Source organism: Gymnoscopelus microlampas (genome assembly GCF_963454915.1).
Source record: "Gymnoscopelus microlampas genome assembly, chromosome: 3".
NCBI lineage: Eukaryota > Metazoa > Chordata > Actinopteri > Myctophiformes > Myctophidae > Gymnoscopelus > Gymnoscopelus microlampas.
In genome coordinates this window covers 15,107,077-15,129,350 of record NC_139940.1, presented here as the reverse complement: position 1 = coordinate 15,129,350, position 22,274 = coordinate 15,107,077, and the positions used below count along the sequence as shown (strand labels likewise).

General features: G+C 41.9%; 3 protein-coding genes across 3 annotated transcripts; 1 reads left to right on the top strand and 2 right to left on the bottom strand.

Annotated features, from left to right (window-relative positions):
• Nucleotides 1–420: 420 nt before the first annotated feature.
• Nucleotides 421–3,455, top strand: LOC311042092 (hairy/enhancer-of-split related with YRPW motif protein 1-like). The gene is made up of 5 exons (XM_084052644.1): nt 421–630; nt 891–966; nt 1,092–1,175; nt 1,293–1,374; nt 1,971–3,455. The coding sequence occupies exons 1-5, from the start codon at nt 518–520 to the stop codon at nt 2,639–2,641; spliced, it is 1,026 nt and encodes a 341-aa protein (XP_083908770.1). The 5' UTR covers nt 421–517; the 3' UTR covers nt 2,642–3,455.
• Nucleotides 3,456–6,554: 3,099 nt separating this feature from the next.
• Nucleotides 6,555–12,832, bottom strand: stmn2a (stathmin 2a). The gene is made up of 5 exons (XM_084051996.1): nt 12,745–12,832; nt 9,612–9,707; nt 8,831–9,003; nt 8,431–8,622; nt 6,555–8,183 (listed from the first exon to the last, which is right to left on the bottom strand). The coding sequence occupies exons 1-5, from the start codon at nt 12,761–12,763 to the stop codon at nt 8,124–8,126; spliced, it is 540 nt and encodes a 179-aa protein (XP_083908122.1). The 5' UTR covers nt 12,764–12,832; the 3' UTR covers nt 6,555–8,123.
• A 1,995-nt stretch (nt 12,833–14,827) lies between these two features.
• On the bottom strand, nt 14,828–21,731 carry upp1 (uridine phosphorylase 1). The gene is made up of 8 exons (XM_084051381.1): nt 21,627–21,731; nt 20,953–20,997; nt 19,120–19,231; nt 18,846–19,004; nt 18,041–18,155; nt 17,143–17,352; nt 16,616–16,762; nt 14,828–16,449 (listed from the first exon to the last, which is right to left on the bottom strand). The coding sequence occupies exons 2-8, from the start codon at nt 20,991–20,993 to the stop codon at nt 16,292–16,294; spliced, it is 942 nt and encodes a 313-aa protein (XP_083907507.1). The 5' UTR covers nt 20,994–20,997; nt 21,627–21,731; the 3' UTR covers nt 14,828–16,291.
• Nucleotides 21,732–22,274: the final 543 nt, after the last annotated feature.

Sequence of the window (22,274 nt, the reverse complement as noted above, 5' to 3'; positions counted from 1 at the left end):
GAACAAATATTAGATGTATTACGTCATTGGAGATCTACCCTTAAAGACATTATAGGCATTTTCACTGATCAGGGGTGGGGGGGGGGACAGTTTAACCATATTTTATACTTTGGCTGTTCCAAAATAGCCGATCTGTTGTGAGCTTGTAGATCTGATATTTTCAAAACATATATACATTATAATTTGTTTTAACATTTTTGGATAATTTTGAAAAAAATGTGGGTGTCCTTGACATGATAATGTTTGAGAACCACTGCTTTAGAAAAAAAGAAAAAGTCAAACTCAAACGCTAGACTGATTTTAATAGGCTTAAGTCTTTGCAATGCCCGCCTACATTATTGGCCGGGTGACGCCTCCATCCAGACCCAGTGCACACAGTCACACAGCATGAGAAGCACAGAGGACGTTTCAACTGTTGATCATCAGACTATCAGAGCTGCAGAAGGCTGTCAGTGCGCAGTGCTGCCCAGGGAGCTGATCACACGCAAAAGGACTATTCTGTATACTGTGTGTGTGTATGTGTGTGCGCGCTTTTGGGAGCGAAATGAAACGAATCCACAACTACAGCTCGTCCGACAGCGACCTGGACGACAATATTGAGGTGGAGAAAGACAGCGGAGACGAAAATGGGTATGTTAATGTTTATTAATAAAAATGTGTTATGGGTTTTTATAATGTTATATGTCTGTTTTTTCCTTATATTTGCTAATTGGATTATTATTATTATTTATTTATTTTTATACTTAGTTATTTTATTACAGGAGTATTATTATTTCAACTAAGTGGAACCGTCTATTTAGCCTCGATCTAAATATTATTGTATTCGAATTCATTATGATAATATTTTTTATAATTTTGTATTAAATACATATTTTTTTGTATGTTTTTAGTCAACTTGATTCTCCGCACGACTCAATGTTACCCACAACGACCACTCAAGTACAAGCCAGGAAGAGGCGCAGAGGGGTAAGTGGCAGCACAGCAGTCTGTTTCATTTTGTGCGTAATTGCGCACGGATAGATGGTTTGGCAGAATGTGCTGTTTCACACTGTAAGATAATTAACATCGCCTGTTTTGCATTTTGCGTGTAGATAATTGAGAAACGACGACGCGACCGCATCAACAACAGCCTGACAGAGTTGAGGAGACTGGTGCCCAGTGCTTTGGAGAAACAGGTATGCGACTGGTTGACCAACTAGACAAATTCTCGGGGAAAAATGCGAATATTTAATAGATAGAGTCTTGGAAATGTGTAGGCTAGACAAAAAGTAACCTGATCCCTCTGTTCCCAGGGATCAGCCAAGCTGGAGAAGGCAGAAATACTGCAGATGACCGTGGACCACTTGAAGATGCTGCATGCTGCTGGTGGCAAAGGTGACTGATTTGTCCATGTACAATCTCTAATAGCACATAAACACAGCATATATACAGTGGTGTAAAGTAACTAAGTACTCACATACTGTACTTAAGTGCAATTTTGACATATTTTTTACTTTACTTGAGTATTTCCAATTTTCAATACTTTTACCTCTACTCCACTACCTCTCAGAGGCAAATGTTGTAGGCTACTTTTACTCCATGACAATTATTTGAAGTTACTAGTTACTTTGTAGATTTGTATTATTATTACAAAACCTCAGACCTATATACTTTGGCGCTTTGCGACGGTTTGTGAGCCTGTAGATCTGCTATTCAAAAAGGATTTTTATACATTTTCTACATTTGAAAACTTGTGAAATGGGACCTTCTGCATAATGAGCACTTTTACTTTTCATACACTAAATATATTTTATTATTATTATTTTCATTTTTAATACTGAACTTGTACAGACTATTTCTACAATAGAGTATTGATACTTTTACTTAAGTAAAAAATGTGAGTACTTCTCCCACCACTGCAAATATAGTGAGAACGCATAAATAATAGAAATGTCTCTGCGCGTGTCTGACTCTGGCTCCTTGTCTGACAGGTTTCTTTGAGGCTCACGCGCTGGCCAAGGACTACCGCAGCCTGGGGTTCAGGGAGTGCCTGGCCGAGACGGCCCGCTACCTGAGCATCATGGAGGGCCGGGACAGCACTGACCCGCTGCGCGTACGGCTGGTCTCCCACCTCAGCAACTACGCCTCTCAGCGGGAGGCGCACAACGCCGGACTGGGACACTTAGCCTGGGGCTCTGCCTACGGACCTCCCCCCACCCACCTCCCGCACCCCCTCCTGATGCAGCACCCGCACGCCAGGACCGCTACGCCCAGGAGCAGCAACAACAGCCCCCCCACCTCCTCCTCCTCCTCCTCATCGTCGCCCACCTCTTCCTCCTCACCCTCCTCCTCCAGCGAAGCGTCTGGGATATCCAGGCTGAGCGTGCTCCCCCCCACGGAGGCCCTCAGGGTCCCTCCCAACGGTACCCTGCCCCTCGCCCTGACCGCCAAACTCTCGCCGCCTCTCCTCTCCTCCCTCTCCTCTCTCTCCACGCTGTCCGCCTTCCCTCTGTCCTTTGGCGCGTTCCCCCTGGTCTCGCCGACGGGTCTGAGCCCTCTGGGCCCCGTCTCCTCCTCCTCCTCCTCCTCCTCCGCCTCGCCGTCCTCCTCCACGCTGACGAAGCCGTACAGGCCCTGGGGCACGGAGATAGGGGCCTTCTGAAGCCTCGCAGCTGGACTGAAGGCAGCAGCTGAGCCGGGGGGGAAGGGGGGGCCGCCACAGCAGCACTGGACGCCATCGGACGGGACTACCCGGCCTGTCGGCTTCTCTACACTGAACAAAACTAAAGAGACTTTGGATCAACTTGTTAAGATGTTACACTTCATGTCTTATGTTTTATCATTTTATTTAATTTAATTTTTTGTTACATTTAAAACAAAACAAGCAAACAAGATAATAGGCCAACCCAGGTGGAGCAACTATTTTTGGTCTGGCTAATTAGCAATAATACCACATTTTTCAGTTCGGTAATAAAAGGAAATGTGATGTGGGTAAACTAAATCATATTTGATTTGATTCAGTGTAAGAAGGGGTAGGGTGGGGTGCCTAAAGTGGCGTAGCTCCAGTATGCAAGCACACCTGTATAAATCGAGGGATACTGAATCGTTTTGTGCCGTTCTTTAAAGAACATGAATATTCAATTGAGCTAATATGCACTGTGTCCAGTCTGAGGTGAGATGTCTAAATAATGTCGATGGGATGTCGTTGGACTTACTGTCTTTCTATGCACCATGTTACAGATAGAGCTGTTGATACTAATGTAGACCTTCTGCTCTTGTAGAACAGGGAACAATATGTAACATAATGTAGTTTCTCATTAACTGGATCTGCTGCCTTCGCAGGGATCAGAAACACATGGGGAATACTGGATGTGTGCATAATAATATATCGAGTGTCGATAACTAACTACTTCACAGTGGACACCTGGATTCATTCATCTATTTGTAATATTTTTGTACCAATAAACTGAGTTTGAAAAAATAGAAGTATGGATTTCCTCCAGTGTGGCTGTCTGTTTCAGTATTTATGTAGTGTACTCTCGTGATCCATTCTACACTGGTGCTGTACATTCCTGAACACACAATCCCACTAGATGCTCTCCAAGTAGAAGTGACTATAGGAGTCTATAGGCATCCAACAATCTTTCTCCAGCTGCACCTTTTGTAGCAATCCATCACCGGGCCATAATGACCTGGCTTAATGAGTCCGTTATTGACTGAAAGGCAACCCTGCTACTGTATGCCAGGTAACCCAATCTGTGGGCATTGTTGCCCTCATGAATGCCCAGGAAATCATTAAAGAGCCAGAGGAAATCCTCTACAATGTTCCCCTGACCTCGGTAATGCGGGCCGGACTGAAACGGAGACAATGGTGTGAACAGGATGGGGAGACGGAGGAAGAGCCAGGCAGCTGGACCAATAACTCAGCTGATCAACTGCAGCTGGCGGCTTTCAGTTAAACACTTTTAACCTGGCGTCCCCTATTTTGGAAAGTTTTCCAATTTTTCAGACATTTAAAAAAAAATCTAAAATAGCAGATCTACAAGCTCACAAAGCATTGCATCATGAAACATTGTGAGCCTGTAGATTAAATATTTTTGAAATAGGGTGTGAGTGGTTAAATATGTATTATGTTTGGAGACATTTAGCTGATTCAGAGTGATTTGGATCATCATTTATATATAATTTATATATACTTATATACTGTAAATTGTGTTTCTTTCATGTAATGCACCAATGTTCCTCAGGTGCAAACTACTTCTAAAAAGTCATTCTGATTTTGATTCTAAAGTAAATGAGAGAGAAAGAGACATTCATTGTCGGGTTAAAAACACAGATGATAAATCAAACTTCTTGACTTCCTTTGGAAAGCCTTAACATCCATTTGAGCCATATTGCTCAAATATACCTGTATTTGGTGCTGCTCAGGAGCCAGTGTGTAATACGAACCATTTGCCTCTGTTTGGTGATATTGTTTGTAATACCAAACCATAGAGCAATGGAGCAGTAGAGTACTGTAGGTTCTTATTCCAGCCATTCAATGAGGGACTAATTTATACCTTGGACCCCTGGTGAATTGCATTAACTTCCCGGGTGCAAATACTTCATGGGAACAGATTGAGTTATGTACTCAATGGGTTGGAATTCTACTCATGCTTGACCTGTGTTTCATGCTACCCCCCACACTCTCGTCTCTCTGGATCTGTCTCTGTCTCTCTGTCTCTGTCTCTCTGTCTCTGTCTCTCTGGCTCTGTCTCTCTGGCTCTGTCTCTCTGGCTGTCAGTCTGTCAGTCTGCCTGTCTGCTAGAAGTACATTAGACAGGCCTGAATGTCTGTCACACAGTATTTGTGAAACCATGTCATCTCTCAGTTCAGTAACATGCCACCAAGGAACACAGTAAACTTTTCACCTCACTTCACTGACACAGACTTGGGCCCAGCTCATTTTTCTAAAAGCACAAATAAACCTTTCACTGCCACCTACTGGACACATGTCAGACATGTCTGTCCTACTCCTATGCAGGATGATTCATACATACTGGGTTTATTCCACTGGTGTCCAATAATGTAGCCACCTGCCAGGTGTTTAATTACAAACCTAACACTGATGTCAATACTGTAGGGAGAGGAAACAAGGGACTATTTTCTGGTCCAGCGCTTCCCAACCTTTTCTCCATCAGGGCCCACTTCTATGAAAATCTCCAAAGTGATTGTGGCCCACCCATCTGACCACTTCCAGCTTGGATGAATGGATCTAATATAGTAGGCTATACTTGAAGTTCCTATTTATTGGTGTGCGAATGAAAGCAATGTTTTGGGAATTGGAAACCAAGATTCCCAAACTGAGCTTGAGTTCCTGTATCTGTGTGACATGGGTGCCTGGCCTTTTAGGACAGTGTTTCTCAAACATTTTCATGTCAAGGACCCCCAAATTAATATCTATTTGGCCATGGACCCCCATCTGAAAATATTTAGTGCCAGGGACCCCCATAAAGATTGGTGTTGCTAAAATATTTCAAGTTTTGTGTACGATTTTCGAACAGCCGATGTATGTCAAAGTGGTTAAACTGATTTTGAAGCTAGCATATTAACACATTTAGCTGGGAACCCATGGAACCCAATCAATGACCCCTGGAGATTCCTGGATTCACAGATACTGGTTTGAGCTCAGCAAATGGGGTGGTGACTGGTGAGATGGAGGGCAGGAAGAGGCAACCACGCCCACTGAGGAGAACATTTGTGTACCATTTTTCATACTATTGGCGAGATGGCCTATTTTGGTCAATTAAGGATCTTTGACATTGGCCCACATGACTGGTTACACCTAAATCTAACACATCAGCTGTGTTGATTATGCAGCCTGCTACAAAATCAGCTGAGGGTTTCATGCCCCTTTACCCACAGTGTATTGGGACATGCATTTGATAATGGTGTTTAAATGTGTCAGGCGTTCAAAGTTTGAATGAAAATCAATATGCCCTCTGCCCTCCATATCACTGGATTGGGAACCACTACTATAAGTATGATATAGTGTGAGCCGTTGAGAAGAGAGAAAGGGTAATAACATCATGCCAAAACCGTGGCTTGTGTTCTAAATGAATGACTACAACCACAATGAAATAGACCCTTTTCACAATAGATGTTTTGACAACTATAGGTAATATTAATTGGGGGGGGTTGGACTTTTTCTAGTTAATGTCATGCTGGCACACAGACATGCTATATATGGAAGTGCACAGGACTTGGGAAGCCCCGCCCTGCAGGATTCACAGACACACCTAAATGAAACACACATGAAAACAGTTAATGTTATGACCAGCTGTGTTTACCTGTCAAAATGTCAGCTGTGATCCCTTGCCCTCAAACAGAACAGAATAATAAAACAAAATTCCATTAAGGAAGGACCATCATTCTCAGCAACGTGTAGGTAATTGGTTCTCTTTATTTGGCAGTTTACATAATTTTTCCTCATCTTTTGGCACAGAAAAGTATGAGATGGTTGCATGCCATGTTCACAGAACCCCAAACCTTAGAGCCTAATTTATACTTTGTCGTAGGGCGGAGTCGTGTGCCGAAACAAGCAGATCTATAAGCTTGCGACGCGCTGCGATGCGATGGGTTGTGAGCTTGTAGACCAGTTGTTTTCGCCCGCGTGACTCCATCGTACGACGGAGTATAAAATAAGCATTAATTCAGCAAAGCTTGTCACAGAGAAATATGTAGGAGAAGAAACACAGGCAGCAGAAGGATGCAGGCAGATCTAGATAGATATCTGTGGTACTGTAATATTAAAAAGTAGTAGTTGCAGTTCGGTGTGCTGAGCGTGAAGCATCCTTGCATCCGTCCTCCACGAGCCCTTCCTAAAGAGAGAGACGCGACGGCAACGATGCCTCACCGGAAGTACACGTTCACACACAGCCACACGGACGCACACATCACACTATCAATATTAAAGGTGGGTGAAAACGGGCACATTCCGCTGCCCCGGGACACTGTGTGCGGTACCAGTATCATGACAGAACATTCAGGAGGGTCGTCTCCAAATACTGCGTACAGACCAGAGTCACCGATGCAAGCTAAAGATTGGATCCATCAGCAGATGGGTAAATGGTGTCAGGGTGGGGTTTGGTCATAAGAAAAAGGAATCAGCGTGTACAAACAGCTGCGTCCACACTGGGCAAGCACATTCTTTAATCACAATACAGCACCTTTCAAATTCATTATCAAGCCTCAGTATTAGGACACTTTAAAATACTGTGGGTTTGGCGTCTTACTAGCGGGAGTTTCAAAGCGTGCGTATGGCCAGAGTGTGATTATTATTTGTTTGTGTGAGGAGATAAGAGGCATTGGGGATGCTCGTGTGATATCTTGCGGAGTCTGGAGTCTAGGCTTACACACCGACCATTTTAGCGTTCTTCACAAAGACACAGAAACATCGTCATGACATCGCCAGGAAAGGAAACACCGCCAATGTCAGTCTACCAACCGACTCACGACACCGAAGGCTTTCACAAGACAAAAAAATGGCTGCAGATAAGAATTTCAGAGAACTGAAAAAAACAAGTCAATGACAAACACAAAGTTTGAAATTGTACAGCGAGGTACGGTTAGATCACTTTGTATGACTATGCAACCCCGTCTGTCTACCATCATTGTGATAGATAGATTGATAGATAGATAGATAGAAAGATAGATAGATAGATAGATAGATAGAGCAATAAATAAATTACAAAAAAAGTATTTACAAAATAACCATATTCTCACTATTTACTTCACTATAATCCATTCAAATTCTCAGAGTGTTTGTGTGGTGTGTGTGTGTGTGTGTGTGTGTGTGTGTGTGTGTGTGTGTGTGTGTGTGTGTGTGTGTGTGTGTGTGTGTGTGTGTGTGTGTGTGTGTGTGTGTGTGTGTGTATGTTTATCTACCATCACATCCGCCGATAATAATGATAGAGAATGTGAGTGTAGTTGGGGTGGTGGGGGCTGTGTGGTGTGATGTGTGGTGTTGTGAGGTGTGGTGAGGTCCTCCACCTCCAAGGTTGGGGGTCTGCTCTTGAGATGTGAGAGGGTGGGCTGGGGGTGGGTTGGGGGGTGGAGGAACATACTAGATGGACAGTAGATGGAGGTCAGGGACTGAACGTGGCTCATGCTGTCAGCTCTTCCCTTAACTCTTTGTTCCTACGCACAACCTCGGCGTGTCGCTCCTGCGGAAAGAAACAGAATGAAGCTGATTGATCACACTGAATTCGACAGCTACGTACAATATCAGTCCAATCAGAACACAGTCTCCATTAAAAATTATTGATTTTAAATCGCTATTTTATTCACTCTTCCTATTCACTCCGTGCCGCACTGGATAGTCTGACCAGCCAGACAGACAGGTGACACACCCATCCTCATCTGAGCTGAACTGGTTTCACCCTAGAAAGCCAGTCAGACAGAATCGCTCACCTTCTCTTGCAGGCGCTCCATCATGGCTGCCAGGTGGGCCTCGCGGTTCTCCTTGATCTGGTCCATCTTCATCAGGAGCCTCTCCTCGGCCATCTTGCTGAAGTTGCTGTTCTCCTCCATAGCCTTCAGCAGGACATCCCTCTCATGCTCCCTCTTATCAGCCAGGGCCTTCAGCACCTGGGCCTCCTGGGTCTGAATAAATGATTTTCAAGTGAACAACGCATTCTTTTCAGCGAGTTAGGCTCAAGACAGATGGACAGGCTAACAGACAGACAGATAGAAAGACGGAGACCGACGATCACCTACTTTAAATAAGCTAAACATGTTAGATTTTCAGATGGTTGGGTCGATCAGTCAGGTTTCAATCAGAGCCGCTGTCTGTCTGGTGGCCTATACTCACCTTCCTCCGGTCCTCGGCCGCTTCCAGTTTCTTCTGTATGTCCTCCAATGAGATGTCCCTCTTTGGGGGCGAGGCGATGTTGTGGGCTGAGTCTGACACTGGAGACTGAGGCTTTAGGATGACCTCGAAGGCCTGGCCAGAGGATCGCTTGTTGATGGGCTTCACCTCCATGTCTGCAAAGCAAATGATCTGCAGTCATTTTGTATGCCAAGTCTAATTTCTACTCCATAGTACTGTACATGTCGTTTTTGTGTACATGTGTACTTGTTTCTTTTGTTAACTAGCTGCCCAGTTCCCAACCAGGGAATACCAAGAAAATGTGCTTCATTGGTTAACTCTGGCACATCAGTGTGTACAGACAATCCCTGTCAAGTAAATGAATGCAATAAAACAACAAAGTAAGTAAAATATGGATTAGGTCACCTTTTTTGCACAGTATGCACATGTTTGTAAGCACCTGGTTGATTGCACTGAATGTATTGCTGAAATAGCGTTTGAATTAAAACAAAAAAAAAAGGATGAAGGTCACGGTTGTCAGTTGTCAATACTCAGTGTTCATTTAAACCCTCAGGATTTTTTGCTCCTTTGAGCTGCATAATGAAGCGTCTATCCACAGTGCAAATCACACTGCAAAATCCAGAGTGTCAATTGAACTCAATGGACCACTGGTCCATTTTCACAGTCTCCCAGAGTTAAATTTAGATTCTTGCAGCGCATGCTTTAACTGACGCAGAAGAGAAAAGACACTTATGACTTTGCAAGACTGGGGCCTCCTCCTCACCTTCAAACTCACAGACCAGCTTGTTGCGTGTCTCTGGGTAGAAGCAGGAGCACAGCAGAGAGAAGACGGACAGCTCCTTCATCTTCTCCTTGTATGCTGAGGATGGGAACAAAGACACACAAAGACATCTACCATCACCATCAATACAGCAGCTTGACTCACTAAATGTCAGATGGGTATTGTGACTAAAAACTTCCAGGCTGGAGCTGACTCATTTATCGATAAATGCACTGAGCTGAGGTGCTTCTCAAAGCATTTGGAATATTGCCAGATCAAAAGAGCGTGCGTTCACGAAACACACTCACCGTGTAATTCCGTCATCAACACAATCAGAAATGGAGTCTGTTCATGTTATGCTGGGAATTAATCCATAGATGGAGAGCTATGCTGTGCTTCCAGACCTTTCCTTCCAGAATATAATATTATGCAAGATCTTTACAATTTTGTTTTGGCCATCACTTATTGTTATTGATGGATTACACTAATACCCAACAACCCTGTTGATTAGGAAATATTGATTGACAAACTCAAGATCACAAGATATCTCTCTGAAGGGACAGAGGGATCAATTGCACCTTAATGGTACTTTAATGGCTGTTATCAGACCAAAAAGCATTCATCAATTTGTAGAGGTTCTCTATAAAGGGGAGCAGAGTGCCTCACTGCCAGGAGTAATCGTAACCATGAGATCATTTAACCACTTAAACCCATATACTATGTTGACCGGTGTCCCCCAGGGGTCTATAATACAACCCCCCTACTTTGTTCCCTCTATACCAAATTTCTTCGGTGAAAACAACCAATTGCGACGCATTGTGACCTTGTACATCTGCTATTTTGGCCCAATGTTCGTCCCAGAATCCCAGACGCAAGGGTTCATGTGGTTCAGACAGTATAACACCGGCGGCCAACTGACTGCATGTGTGCCAGAACGCTAGGTGTTCTGCTTCCTGTTCAATTCTTAATTGATTTTAGCTCAGCTTGTGACTAAGACAGACTCCACATGCACAGTTGCATGTATGTACGCACACACACACACAAACACACACACACACACACACACACACACACACACACACACACACACACACACACACACACACACACACACACACACACACACACACACACACACACACACACACACACACACACACACACGCGTAACAGATACAACCACTTACGTTATTTTCATTAGGCCTAACATTAGTTTCCACTCCATTCCATTACCTATAGCTTTAGTTAGCTTTACACTTTCTTACTATATCATGTGATTTTTCTATCACTGTGTTTTATCTGGCCTAGTATTGCATGTTAAATCCCTTTGAACAACATTCTGTGGTCTATATGGCGTCGCTATTATAATGTGGGAAACAAACAAACACTCGAAGCCCTGCACCCACGACGGCACCACTCACAAAGTGTCCATAAGAGAGAGAGGGAAGAGACAAAGAGCGAGGTGGCTCCATCCAGGGATGGCTACAGATTGTCAATACTGATTAGCCTCCGCTGCTGCAATGGCCGGCATGAGAAGCGGCCCCTTGCTGCAGGGCTGGCCTGTCTCCCAGCCTGTTATTGCATCCTACACCTGGCGGATACCAACCAGCCACAGGAGAAAGCAACAGGACCCGCAATATTGTATCCCGGACACGACAGGAGCTCATATATAACGTTGATGTTCCATATGTCGACAGATGATAAATAACCTAAACCCGAGGACCCCGAGAGAAAACTAAATAATGAATCACTTATAGGCTTTAGGGCCTATATACAGCTAAAAGCACCACTATCATCATTATGTAGGCTATCGTTGACTACTCAGTACTGGACCTTAAATCACACCATAAAATCCATTGTGCTAATTCACTTGGTTATCACAAAGATAAAGATAAAGGGGATTTTCACTTGATTTAAAATCCATAAAAAATGTGTCATATTTTTGTCATAGATATGAAGGTCTCACTAACTACGATGTAGCTTGACCTGTCACCTTATTATATGAGATATACTGTAGAACAGACAGCCACAAAATAGAGACTGGTATGGGCATTTGCCCTCATAATGAAAGGCCTGAGAAAACAATGACTTTTCAATCGCGTTCACAGACCTAATAGCCTGATGCATAAATTGTTTACAATAATGCAATATCGGGCCACAAACCAGCATAGAGAAACGTAGGCTGATTAACTCATTAAGACTGGAAAGCATCTCTGTCATTTTTTATTTCTTTGGCTATTCAAAAATAGCAGATATACAAGCTCATAGTGCGGCACCAAGTGGCGTGCTATGAGCTTGTAGATCTGCTATTTTTGAAAAATCGTGAACATTTCTGAAAACCTTTGAATATATACATTTTTTAAAGCAGACATTTGTAACTCCAATCTTTGCTTCACAAAACATTTTGAGATGGGGTCGGCGGCCAAATACATAATAATTAATAATAATTTTGGGTGGTCCTTGACATGAAAAAGTCTGAGCACCACTGACATAGATACATACGTTTTTCAGAAAACTGTTAGGATTTAGAAGACATTTGTAGAATCGGTGTTAATGGATTAAGAGAGATGGAAGTGTGAGCCATAAAGAGCTGGTGCGGTGCGTTGTGTGGGCTGAACGCTTGGCAGAGCAGCATCTAGGGTGGGGTCCTGTCCTTCTGCTGCATGATGCTGATCTGAGGGCCAGAGCCGTTTTTACTGAGCGGCAGGTGCAGCCTTGTGTAGACATTGAACAGGACCGTTGTAAATCCACCTACATACAGCATGTAATGTAACACTATTCAAATTAAAGGCGATCATTCATTGAATACAAATTTGGCAAGATATAGAAGTCAGATAATAGGTTTTATTTTAATGAGGAACGACGCTCGGCTATTTCAATGTATTATTTTTTGCAGTAAATCCATTCTCCTCAAACCCAGACGGTAGATCTATTTAGTAATAAAAACGTATCATTGAGTCAGAGATCTAATTTCAATGTAGTAAAAAAAATCATTTTTTCCCCAGCAGGATCATCATCCATCATCACAGGGCCGACTATAACGGTTCTATCCACGGTATGGATGCTTCTGTAAGCAGCGCAGTTTCATCCTTTCATCTATGGAATTTTAATATACGATCGTTCTTTATATCCTTACCGGTCGCTGTTTTGGCCATGGCTGATGTTGTATCTCTGAGCAGAGGATCCTGAAGATCTGGTCTGTAGATCTGGTCTGTAGATCTGGTCAACGGGACGGTAATAATGCTGTTTTAAGGCACTGAGTCAGCGAATAAGAGCGTCTTGGGTCCAGATGATGAGAGGAGAGGAGAGGTGGGACGCGGACGGGAGCGGCGCTTTAATTGTGTGCGGGAGCCAGGGTTGCCAAGTCCGCTTATTATAAGCGACTTTGGGCTTGTTTTTTCTGTAAAGTTGCACTTGCTTGTATATATATTGGTAGGGTTGCGTTTTTTTGGGCTTTGTTTCTAAAGTGAGTTGCATATTTTGGACTTGTTTCCGAACGTTTTTAATTATTATTTTAACCAGTGGTTCTCAAATATTTTCATGAAAATGTTTTGTTCCAGGGAGCATTTGTTTACAAATGATTACAAATATTCCACATTTTATTGCAAGTTTGAAAATAGCAGAATGCGACGCGTTGTGAGCTTGTAGGTTGGCTATTTTCAAATAGCCGATATTTAAGGTGCTCATGTGGCCTTTGCTTCTTTTGGGCTTGTTTTCATAGACCTGGTTGCTTGTTTCTCTTGCAAAATATGGCAACGCTGGCGGGAGCGCGCAGGGCGGGCACATCCTCCACTGTCCTCTGACGCGCAAATTACGCACGAAGATGTTCAACCTCCACAACCTTCCACAACACACACAGATATTGAGAATTTAGTCACCATCATTGTGGATATGTGTGGTATTTAGGCTCTATAGCATTGGTTCTCAAAGTGGGGTCCGGGGACCCCCAGGGGTCCTTGGGGGGGTACCAGGGGGTCCCCAGCAAAACTGATGGTGTCACAATCATTTTAACCACTTTAACAATATTTTATACTTTGGCTATTCAAAAATAGCAGATATACAAGCTCATAGCGCATTACTTCGTGCCGTGCTATGAGCTTGTAGATCTGCTATTTCTGAAAAATCCTGGCACAAAAATATTTTTTGAGACAGGGGGTCTGCAGCCAAAGAAAACATCATTTTGACATTGACATTAAAAAGTTTGAGAACCACTGCCTCTATAGCCTATTTCATTACAAACAGTGACATAATATGGATAACCATGTTGGCTAACTTTACCTTGGTGTTGTTAACTGAGGGGTAGAGAGCATTTCTTAATTTTCCTCACCCACATTTTCCCGAACCTCCTAGTGATTGGAAACAGCAGCTTTCCAGTCACAAGCAAACTTCTCCAATTCAGTTACTGTCTGAGGTAGCTTATGTATTATGTTACAGTTGTATTCGAATAAATAAAAAAAAATCAATCCAGCTTGTAGCCTATCAGTCAGATATTTGAGTCACAAAATGTATTTTGACTTTGCACTAAATGCTCCCATATCGATCTCCTGTCTTGTCATAAGATATCAAGTCATATGCACATTATGCACATCATAGTAGCAAAAAGGGGTTAAATCCTGATGATACCCATTTATTGTGGATACAATTCATCAATTAATATTAGAAAAGTTAAGTTTAAAAATGTAGGGCTATAAAACATGGAGAAGAAATTGTGAAGGTACTTCTGAGGCCTATTGGCATTGTGCACAAGAAATTTGGCACTGATCGGTCCAGTGGTTTGTGAAATTAGCGACACACACACACACACACACACACACACATACACACACACACACACACACACACACACACACACACACACACACACACACACACACACTTCTAGAAGGCTACTCCTGCAGAGTCACGCTGCATGTAAAACCACAGAGGAGGGGGAAAATAGCATACAAGAGCAAATTCCCAAGAAACCACAAAAACATTTAAAACATATCTTGACTGGGGTCCCCCAGTGGTCTAAAATTGCCCCCTCCTTTTCTCCCAAAAATAGCTGATCTACAAGCTCACGTTGTGTTGTACAATTAGATCTAGATATATTTTTCCAGGATGTTCGCCTATCATGACATACCCAGAATAGGCCCGCTAGGGGCTAATGTGGTTAACCTAACAGTACACACAGCAAATACTCATTCTCCATCGAACATAATTATGTTGTTTATTAGCATTTACGTAGAAGTTCACCAACATTTCCCTTCAATTATAACAGGCCCACGCAAGGAATGCACATTGTGACGCAATTTATATAATTTCATTCAACTAGAGCAGTGGCTCTCAAAGTGGGGTCCAGGGACCCTCAGGGCTCCTTGAGGGGTTTCCACATGGACCCTGTAGGTCTGTAACTCTGACAGTGTACAAATGGAACCAAACGGACCCTTACGGGGTCCACTTGGTTCCATTTGTACACTCTCAGAGTTACGGTGGTCCTTGAAATGAAAAGGTTTGAGAACCACTGAACTAACTGTGTTGCAGCAGTCATGAGTTGTTCAAGTTCATAGAATATAAGTCACACATGGTATAAAAATAGAGGTAGAGTTAATTAGGTTTGAAATCATCATCATACATCTAATGCCCAATTAAAAGGATCTCAGCTAAGTTCAGTGACATAACGTATTACAGTGCAGTACCTGACATACAAACAGGGACAATAATAATAATAACATTTTGTAAGGCTGCCTCTGAATCAGACTGTGACAGGGTGAATAGTAGGAATTGCACAGTTTGTTTACATTCATCAAAATTCAGTACATATCCAGGGTTTTTTAAGTGGTTGTTGTACACACACACACACACACACACACAAAACAAGCAGAGACTCTAACCTCTTAAGCCCTATACGTTGTTTGTCGTACAACGAAGAGTGGGGAAATAAGCGGAACTACAAGCTCACTACGCATTGCATTGTGACACGTTGTGAGTTTGTGGATCTGCTATTTTCTCTATTTTTTAAAAGTGACATTTTATTAAATGTCTGAAAATGTCCAGACATTTTCACCTATAATAACATGCCCAAGATAGGGCCAATGTGGTTGCCGTATAACATAATATTCTGAAGTGAAGTGAACCTGAGTTAAATACATATACATGTGATTTATATCAGCAGGAATGTCCTTTTTAAGTGATACAGAAGAGTGGGCACCTAGGAAGAGTGGGCACTTCATTGTTTAATTGGCTATTTTTCCCTAAATGTAAATAAATTAAGAATTGGGAAAAGGTTATGTAAAGTAAACATGATTTGAACATGGACGGTACATCATTATCAGACTTAAATTTACCCTTCAACTTCTTGTTTATGCACATAATGACTGGCTGAACAGGTTTTGTAGCAGTTTGCATTACTTGTAGAAATATTAGGTCTTAATTGTCGAAAGTCCTAGCATGTTCAAATCATGTATACTTTACATTACTTAAGACCATTTTCCAAATTCTTATTTTCTTTACATTTTGGAAGAGCATTTCAATAGCAAAACATTGAGTTTCCCACTCTTCCGGTTACTATCTTAAGCAGATAACAGTGATTGTGTTACATGAATGCAGGATAAAGCTCATTGCTTAAGTGTGGATAATAAATATATAATAAAAATGCCTTTCAACACAGGAAAATGACTCCACAAGTTGCTCTGAACAGTAGATCAGTGTAACAAAGGTTTGGCAGATGCGCTCAGCTGCTTCTGAATGAAGTGACTGACCAGGATCTGAGGACGTTGTTGGTAGCTGTGGAGAACCTCATGAGAGCTGTTCAGCTGGTCTCCCTTCAGACGATCCAGTAACGTCACACACACCACAGCCGCTGCGAGTAGCAAGAGAGGAGACAACAGTTAAACTGCACCTGTTTCTGTATAGCATATAGTCCAGGGCTTCCCAAACATTTTAGAGATAGACTTGTAGATCTGCTATTTTCGCTTAGAGGCTTTTTTTTCAAACTGAGTAACAGCTTAAATGCTCTCTGGTCTTACCTCGGAGACCACTCAGTTTGCACATGGCAGCAAAGACTGAAGACTCCATCTCAATGTTGCAGACTCCAGCTTCAGAGGCTTTGGCTAAGTAGTCTAGCTTGTCCTTCTCAGTGTAGGAGCAGAACGCTCCATCCAGACGGGCTTGGCCTGGGTAGAGGTTATATCACAAACAAGGGTTCATGTAGATCCTCTTTACACCTGCCGTCAACATGGATCATGTATACCTATTCTGAAAAAGGTACTTTTTATAAGTAGCTATTTATCATATTGCTAACATGTTTTACGTTACAAACAGTAACGTCAGTTGCTCATAGTTGGATCGGCATTAACATTTATTTGGCTCCAAGTTAATTGGCCAAATACATCTCAGACTGCCTCTTCAATAGTGAGCATTGACACAAGGATGAAATGCATTTTAGTTAAACCTGATTACTGTCCACCTCATAGGGCTGTTAATGCCAAATGTGGAAGGGGCCATATACGTCATAATTAAAGGGCATCAGGATAAATATATCAGTTGTTAGTACCTTCATAGAAGTCCATGGTACACATGGTGTTTCCAATGACCGTGTCAAACTGATCCAGCTCCTCACTGCACTGGAGAAGCTCTTCAGCCAGGCTTTGGTCCAGGTCGGTGCTGCGGACCACTGTCCTCCCCAGGATCACCTGCTCAAACTTGGGCAGGTAGGTGGCATCCACTGACTGCTTGGTGACCACAACAGTGCCCGGCTCAAGACCTGAATAACAAAAACATGCTATGCCGCTTACTCTTGATTCACAAGAAAAGGAAAACTCAACCAATGTCTTATAATGATTAGTGTATTATCAAATGATGTATCTATGGAGTTGATGTTTTACACTCTCTTGTATCCCGTTTCAATTAATGACCACAAATTTGTTAATGACCACAAAATTGTTATTTTTCCATATGTGGCTCTCAAATATAAATGGACCAAGCTAGTTGAGCTCCCTCTTGTGGCATAACTGTGTCCCACACTGAGAAGGAAAAAAAAGAAGAAGGAATATCACAATATGGGCAATCAATAGGCAACGGGGGTCTAGCATGTTGTCAAAAATAGCAGATCTACAAGCTCATAAGTCAGCTTGTAGATCTGGTATTTTAAGAGATTTGGTGCAGAGGAAAAAAAATAAAGGGCCTCCAATGCCTCCACTCAATTAAGTATACAGTATATAGGGTAGTTAATGAATTCAGCTTGTGTAGTGTTCGGTTCCAGCGAAATCCTGCATAAACTCAGCCCTCCATGGCACAACTGGGCAACACTGATTTATGAGACAGCAATCTAGGATGGTGCACCGTCGGTTTATTGCTCGCTGTCATCTGATGTGCATGCAATAAATGCCTCCTGCAGTTGTTTGTGTGCATGAGAATCTTTTAAAAGAAAATAAAAAACGCGTGAAGCTTACCTATACCACCTGAGGTTCCAATGCGTATGATTGCAACATCTGTGCAACGTGCGTGATGAAGGAGCTTTATCAGCTCATGTAGCATTATGGATATGGATGGGATTCCCATTCCATGCTGGAAGAAACACACGGAAAGTCACCGACAGTTTCATACAAGCACTTAGAATCTGCCTTGGTGTCCCTTGGAAAAGGCCTGCCAACAGTACTACGTTATCAATGTGCATCAGTTATCGTTTAAAGGTAACTAAATTAGTATTATATAAGGGGTGATTAAATGAATGGGCCTATAGTGCCTCTGAATGAAGTTGCAGTTAATAACTTTGCATTTCTTGTTGTTGCAAAGAGCTTAGTCATTCACGTCAATAACAGTGGCCCAAACATCCTGGTGAAAAATATAAGGAATAGCCGAAACATTCACTTAGAAGATGTCACAAGAAAGAAACCATCCTGATACATTGTTTATCTATAGAACTTTAGAGGGAGTGAGTAGTCTAAGCTCTGTCTGTTTATGTCAAAATATTGTGTTGTTGGCCTTGCGGGTTCCTGTGCTGTACATCCTGTTGAGATGCAGGTGAAGGCATGTCTTAGTTAATATGCTGTTGGTATTAATTGTGTGTATGTGAGTTGTAAATCCTGTTGAGAGATACAGGTGAATTATTGTACTGTTGGCATAAAGTCAGTTTACCTTCCCTGTCAGGGAAGGGTGGCCTTTTACATGTCCATGCCTAGGGGCCACATTATAGAGTGAAGTCTAAATTACTATTTTGATGTTGATGCAGTTATGAGTTTTTTTATCCATACGTACACTGACAGAAAGCACAGGGCCAATTTTGTACATGGCGTAGCGGTCTGTCCCGGCACAAATATTGGGGTACTCTGATTTCGGGTCCTCCAAACCCAGCACGCCAGCAACATACTCGATGAATGCTTTCATCCTCCAAGGACTTCCCCCAACACACACAAACTGAAAGAAATGACACAAGCAAGAAACAGACAGAAAAAGAAATCAGTTGATGTTCAATTCAGATACCTAAATGGGAGCGTGTTTATTCCAGTAGAATACAGTAAAAAATGATTACTTTGACATCACCAAACATAGCTGGTAAGTTGTGAGAGGAGGTTCCCAGATTGAAGTGATAAAGTATGTCATCTTTCAGGTTGTCCAGGTGTGGGTTGTGTACATAAACCAGACTTAAAGAGAAGGAGAAAAAAAAAGGCAATACAATTTTACCAGCCAAACATAATATTCCCATGACATGATGGATTAGTGGGAGCACTTGGCAGTGGTTCTAAAACATTTTCATGTCAAGGACACCCCCAATTGATATGCATTTGGTTGCGGACCCCCATCAGAAAAGATTTTGTGCCACCACAGACCCCCAGAAGAAAAGACTTGTAAACAAATCTGCTATTTCTGAATAGCCAAAATATAAAATATGGATAAAGTGGTTAAAATGATTGTGATGCTATATAAACTCGTTTAGCTGAGGACCCCCTCGAACCCCCCCTGCAAGGACCCCTGGGGGTCCCCACTTTGAGAACCATTGGTCTATATAACTGATAATGAGTTAGGCTACTGACACAAGAGGCTACACACTTTAATTTACAGAGTTGAAAGAGTTTTGTCATTATTATGGCTGGGTTTATCCAAAAGTTAAACTGCTACAGTCTCCTCAGGAAGGAAGTAGCCATTGTCTTGATATCTGACACACCCAATAATTTTGTAATGTTAAAAATGAACCTAGTGGATAGAGATGACACAGGCAATGAAGCCACAAACAATATAAAAAGTGCAATATCAAAGTAGTTACACATTACCTACAAATTAAATTAAGCCTATAACCAGTGGTGGAAAAAGTACTTTCAGCAGTTTTTAATTTTTTAACTCAAATAAAAGTATCAATACTGCAATATAGAAATACTCTGTAACAACTACAAGTAAAAGTCTGGAATTAACTTGAGTAAATGTACAAAAGTATTGGTATAAAATTGTACTTAAAACACCAAAAGTAGAAAGTACTCATTATGCAGAATGTCCCATTTCACATGTTTTCAAAGGTATAAATGTACTAAAATCTTTTGAAAATAGCAGATCCAATGCGACGCATTGTGATCTGCCATTTTCAAATGGGCAAAATGTATATATGGCTTAAGTGCTTAATGTATGTTTTGTAATAATAATCAAAATCTACAAAGTAACTAGTAACTAAGGTTTTCAAATAATTGTAGTGGAGTAAAAGTATAACATTTGCCTCTGAGATGTAGTGTGGAGAAGAAGTAAAAGTGCGAAAAATTGGAAATACTCCAGAAAAGTAAGAAATACCTCAAAATTGTACTTAAAGGACGACTTCACCCATTTTCAACCTATCTTCATATAATAGGTCCTCACTAATGCTCATGATAAAACTGTACAATTTTGTTCGACTCAGTCTGAGTCTCATAGGAGGACTGTGGACAGTCCAGAAACCTGTCTACCAGTGACATCATCATTAGGCAGATTTTTTTTCCAACAAGATTTAAAACATTTTATTTTGATTTTTATTTACGCAAGAACAATGGCTTCTATTGCATTGCAACTTTCCAGGAATACAAAGCCTGCAGTTTCTATTAGCTTGGATTCCCCATCAATGATGTCACTGGTAGACGGGTTTCTGAACTGTCCACAGTCCTCCTATGAGACACAGACCAAGTAGAAAAAAATGGTACCATTTTATCATGAGCATTAGTGAGGGCCTATTATATGAAGTTAGATAGGTTGAAATGGGTGAAGTCGTCCTTTAAGTACAATACTTGAGTAAATGTACTTAGTTACTTACACCACTGCCTATAACCTAGCACTGGTCCAGAGCGTTACACTACTGGGACCAGGGCTACCTATAACCTAGACTTGAAACAAGCTGAAACTCACTCACCTATTGCATGATGCCTTCTGGTTGTCATCATTTGAGGCCATGTTCCTGGAAATCATGTATTGGTTTAGACCAGTTAGAGGTTATTATGAAAATCGAAAATGATAAGCAACACTATTCGTCTTTTTTTCGTTTATGAATCGATGCCACCATCTAAAACACAACCATTTGGGCAGTTAACATATCTTGTAAATGACTATATTAGCAGCTACATTTTAGATCAAGGCAAAAACCCAGGAGAGGATTATTAGGTAACAGGACATCTGGGCACCTTGAGGTAAAATTGGCCTATACATGATTATAACATGCTTAAACTGACATTCGACAATTAAGGTCTTATATTTCTACAATAGGGCTGGCAAAGTTGGAGCTTCAAATTGCTACACAACCTGTATATCCAGTCATTTTGGGTCAGAAACGAGAGGTTGAAGGATCAAATTACGTATTGTACCGTATATGTTGTGATGTTCACAGCATGTATACTTTACATTATTTAAGACGATTTATACAAAATAGCCAATTTTACATCGAGGAGCCCAGATGTCCTTTAGTGCCTACCTTTCCTGTATCCGGATATTTAAACAGTAATAGCCCATAGACTTCATCATTAACAACAAGTATAAGACACTGGAATGGTCGATATCGCTAAGGACTAATCGATCAGCCTACACATTTACCTTGGTGAATCGAGTTGTATGATCCTGTGATGATGAGAATATAGCTGTTCGCTTATACTGTAGTGTTCCCTCTGTCCGTCCAAATGATTCGCTCCGTAGTATCGGATATGCTGACGTCAGGACAACGCGGCGCGCCTCGATGTCACGTAAACTGTACACCCACTCATGCGCTCTGTTACTGCAGTGGCCAGAATGACCCCCTCCCTCATATAGACTCCTTAACACAGTGGTTCTCAAACATTTTCATGACAAGGACCCCCTAATTGACACTTATTACCCCGCGGACCCCCATTTGAAAAGATAAGCCAGGGACCCCAATAAGAGAAGGTTTTTACGGCTCTCTAGCAGTGATTCTCAACCATTTTAATTTCAAGGACCCCCAGTTTGACATGCATTAGGCTACGGACCCCCATTTAGTGGCATTTATACCTCTGGGACCCCAATTCACATTGTAAAACCAATGTTAATTTAACTCTGAGAGTGTACAAATGGAACCAAATGGACCCGGCCGTTAGGGTCCATTTGGTTCCATTTGTACACTCTCAGAGTTACAGACCCATAAGGGTCCACTTGGTTCCTGTACATCATTTAGCTGGGGACCCCCAGCTAAATGCATATAAAGAAATGTTTAAAATGTTAAGAGTGATT

Bases quoted from the DNA above. Each gene is read 5' to 3' on its own strand.
- upp1 (XM_084051381.1), bottom strand. From the start codon at position 20,993: ATGGCCTCAAATGATGACAACCAGAAGGCATCATGCAATAG. The intron at 19,232-20,952 runs GTGAGTGAGTTT...CTTCTCTTTAAG, and splicing joins CAGAAGGCATCATGCAATAG to TCTGGTTTATGTACACAACC. The intron at 16,763-17,142 runs GTACTAACAACT...ACCTCTACCCAG, and splicing joins TACCATGGACTTCTATGAAG to GCCAAGCCCGTCTGGATGGA.
- stmn2a (XM_084051996.1), bottom strand. The intron at 9,004-9,611 runs GTGAGGAGGAGG...TTTGCTTTGCAG, and splicing joins GCTGGTCTGTGAGTTTGAAG to ACATGGAGGTGAAGCCCATC. The intron at 8,623-8,830 runs GTGAGTATAGGC...TCATTTATTCAG, and splicing joins CGGCCGAGGACCGGAGGAAG to ACCCAGGAGGCCCAGGTGCT.
- LOC311042092 (XM_084052644.1), top strand. From the start codon at position 518: ATGTGTGTGCGCGCTTTTGGGAGCGAAATGAAACGAATCCACAACTAC. The intron at 631-890 runs GTATGTTAATGT...GTATGTTTTTAG, and splicing joins GACAGCGGAGACGAAAATGG to TCAACTTGATTCTCCGCACG. The intron at 967-1,091 runs GTAAGTGGCAGC...TTTTGCGTGTAG, and splicing joins CCAGGAAGAGGCGCAGAGGG to ATAATTGAGAAACGACGACG.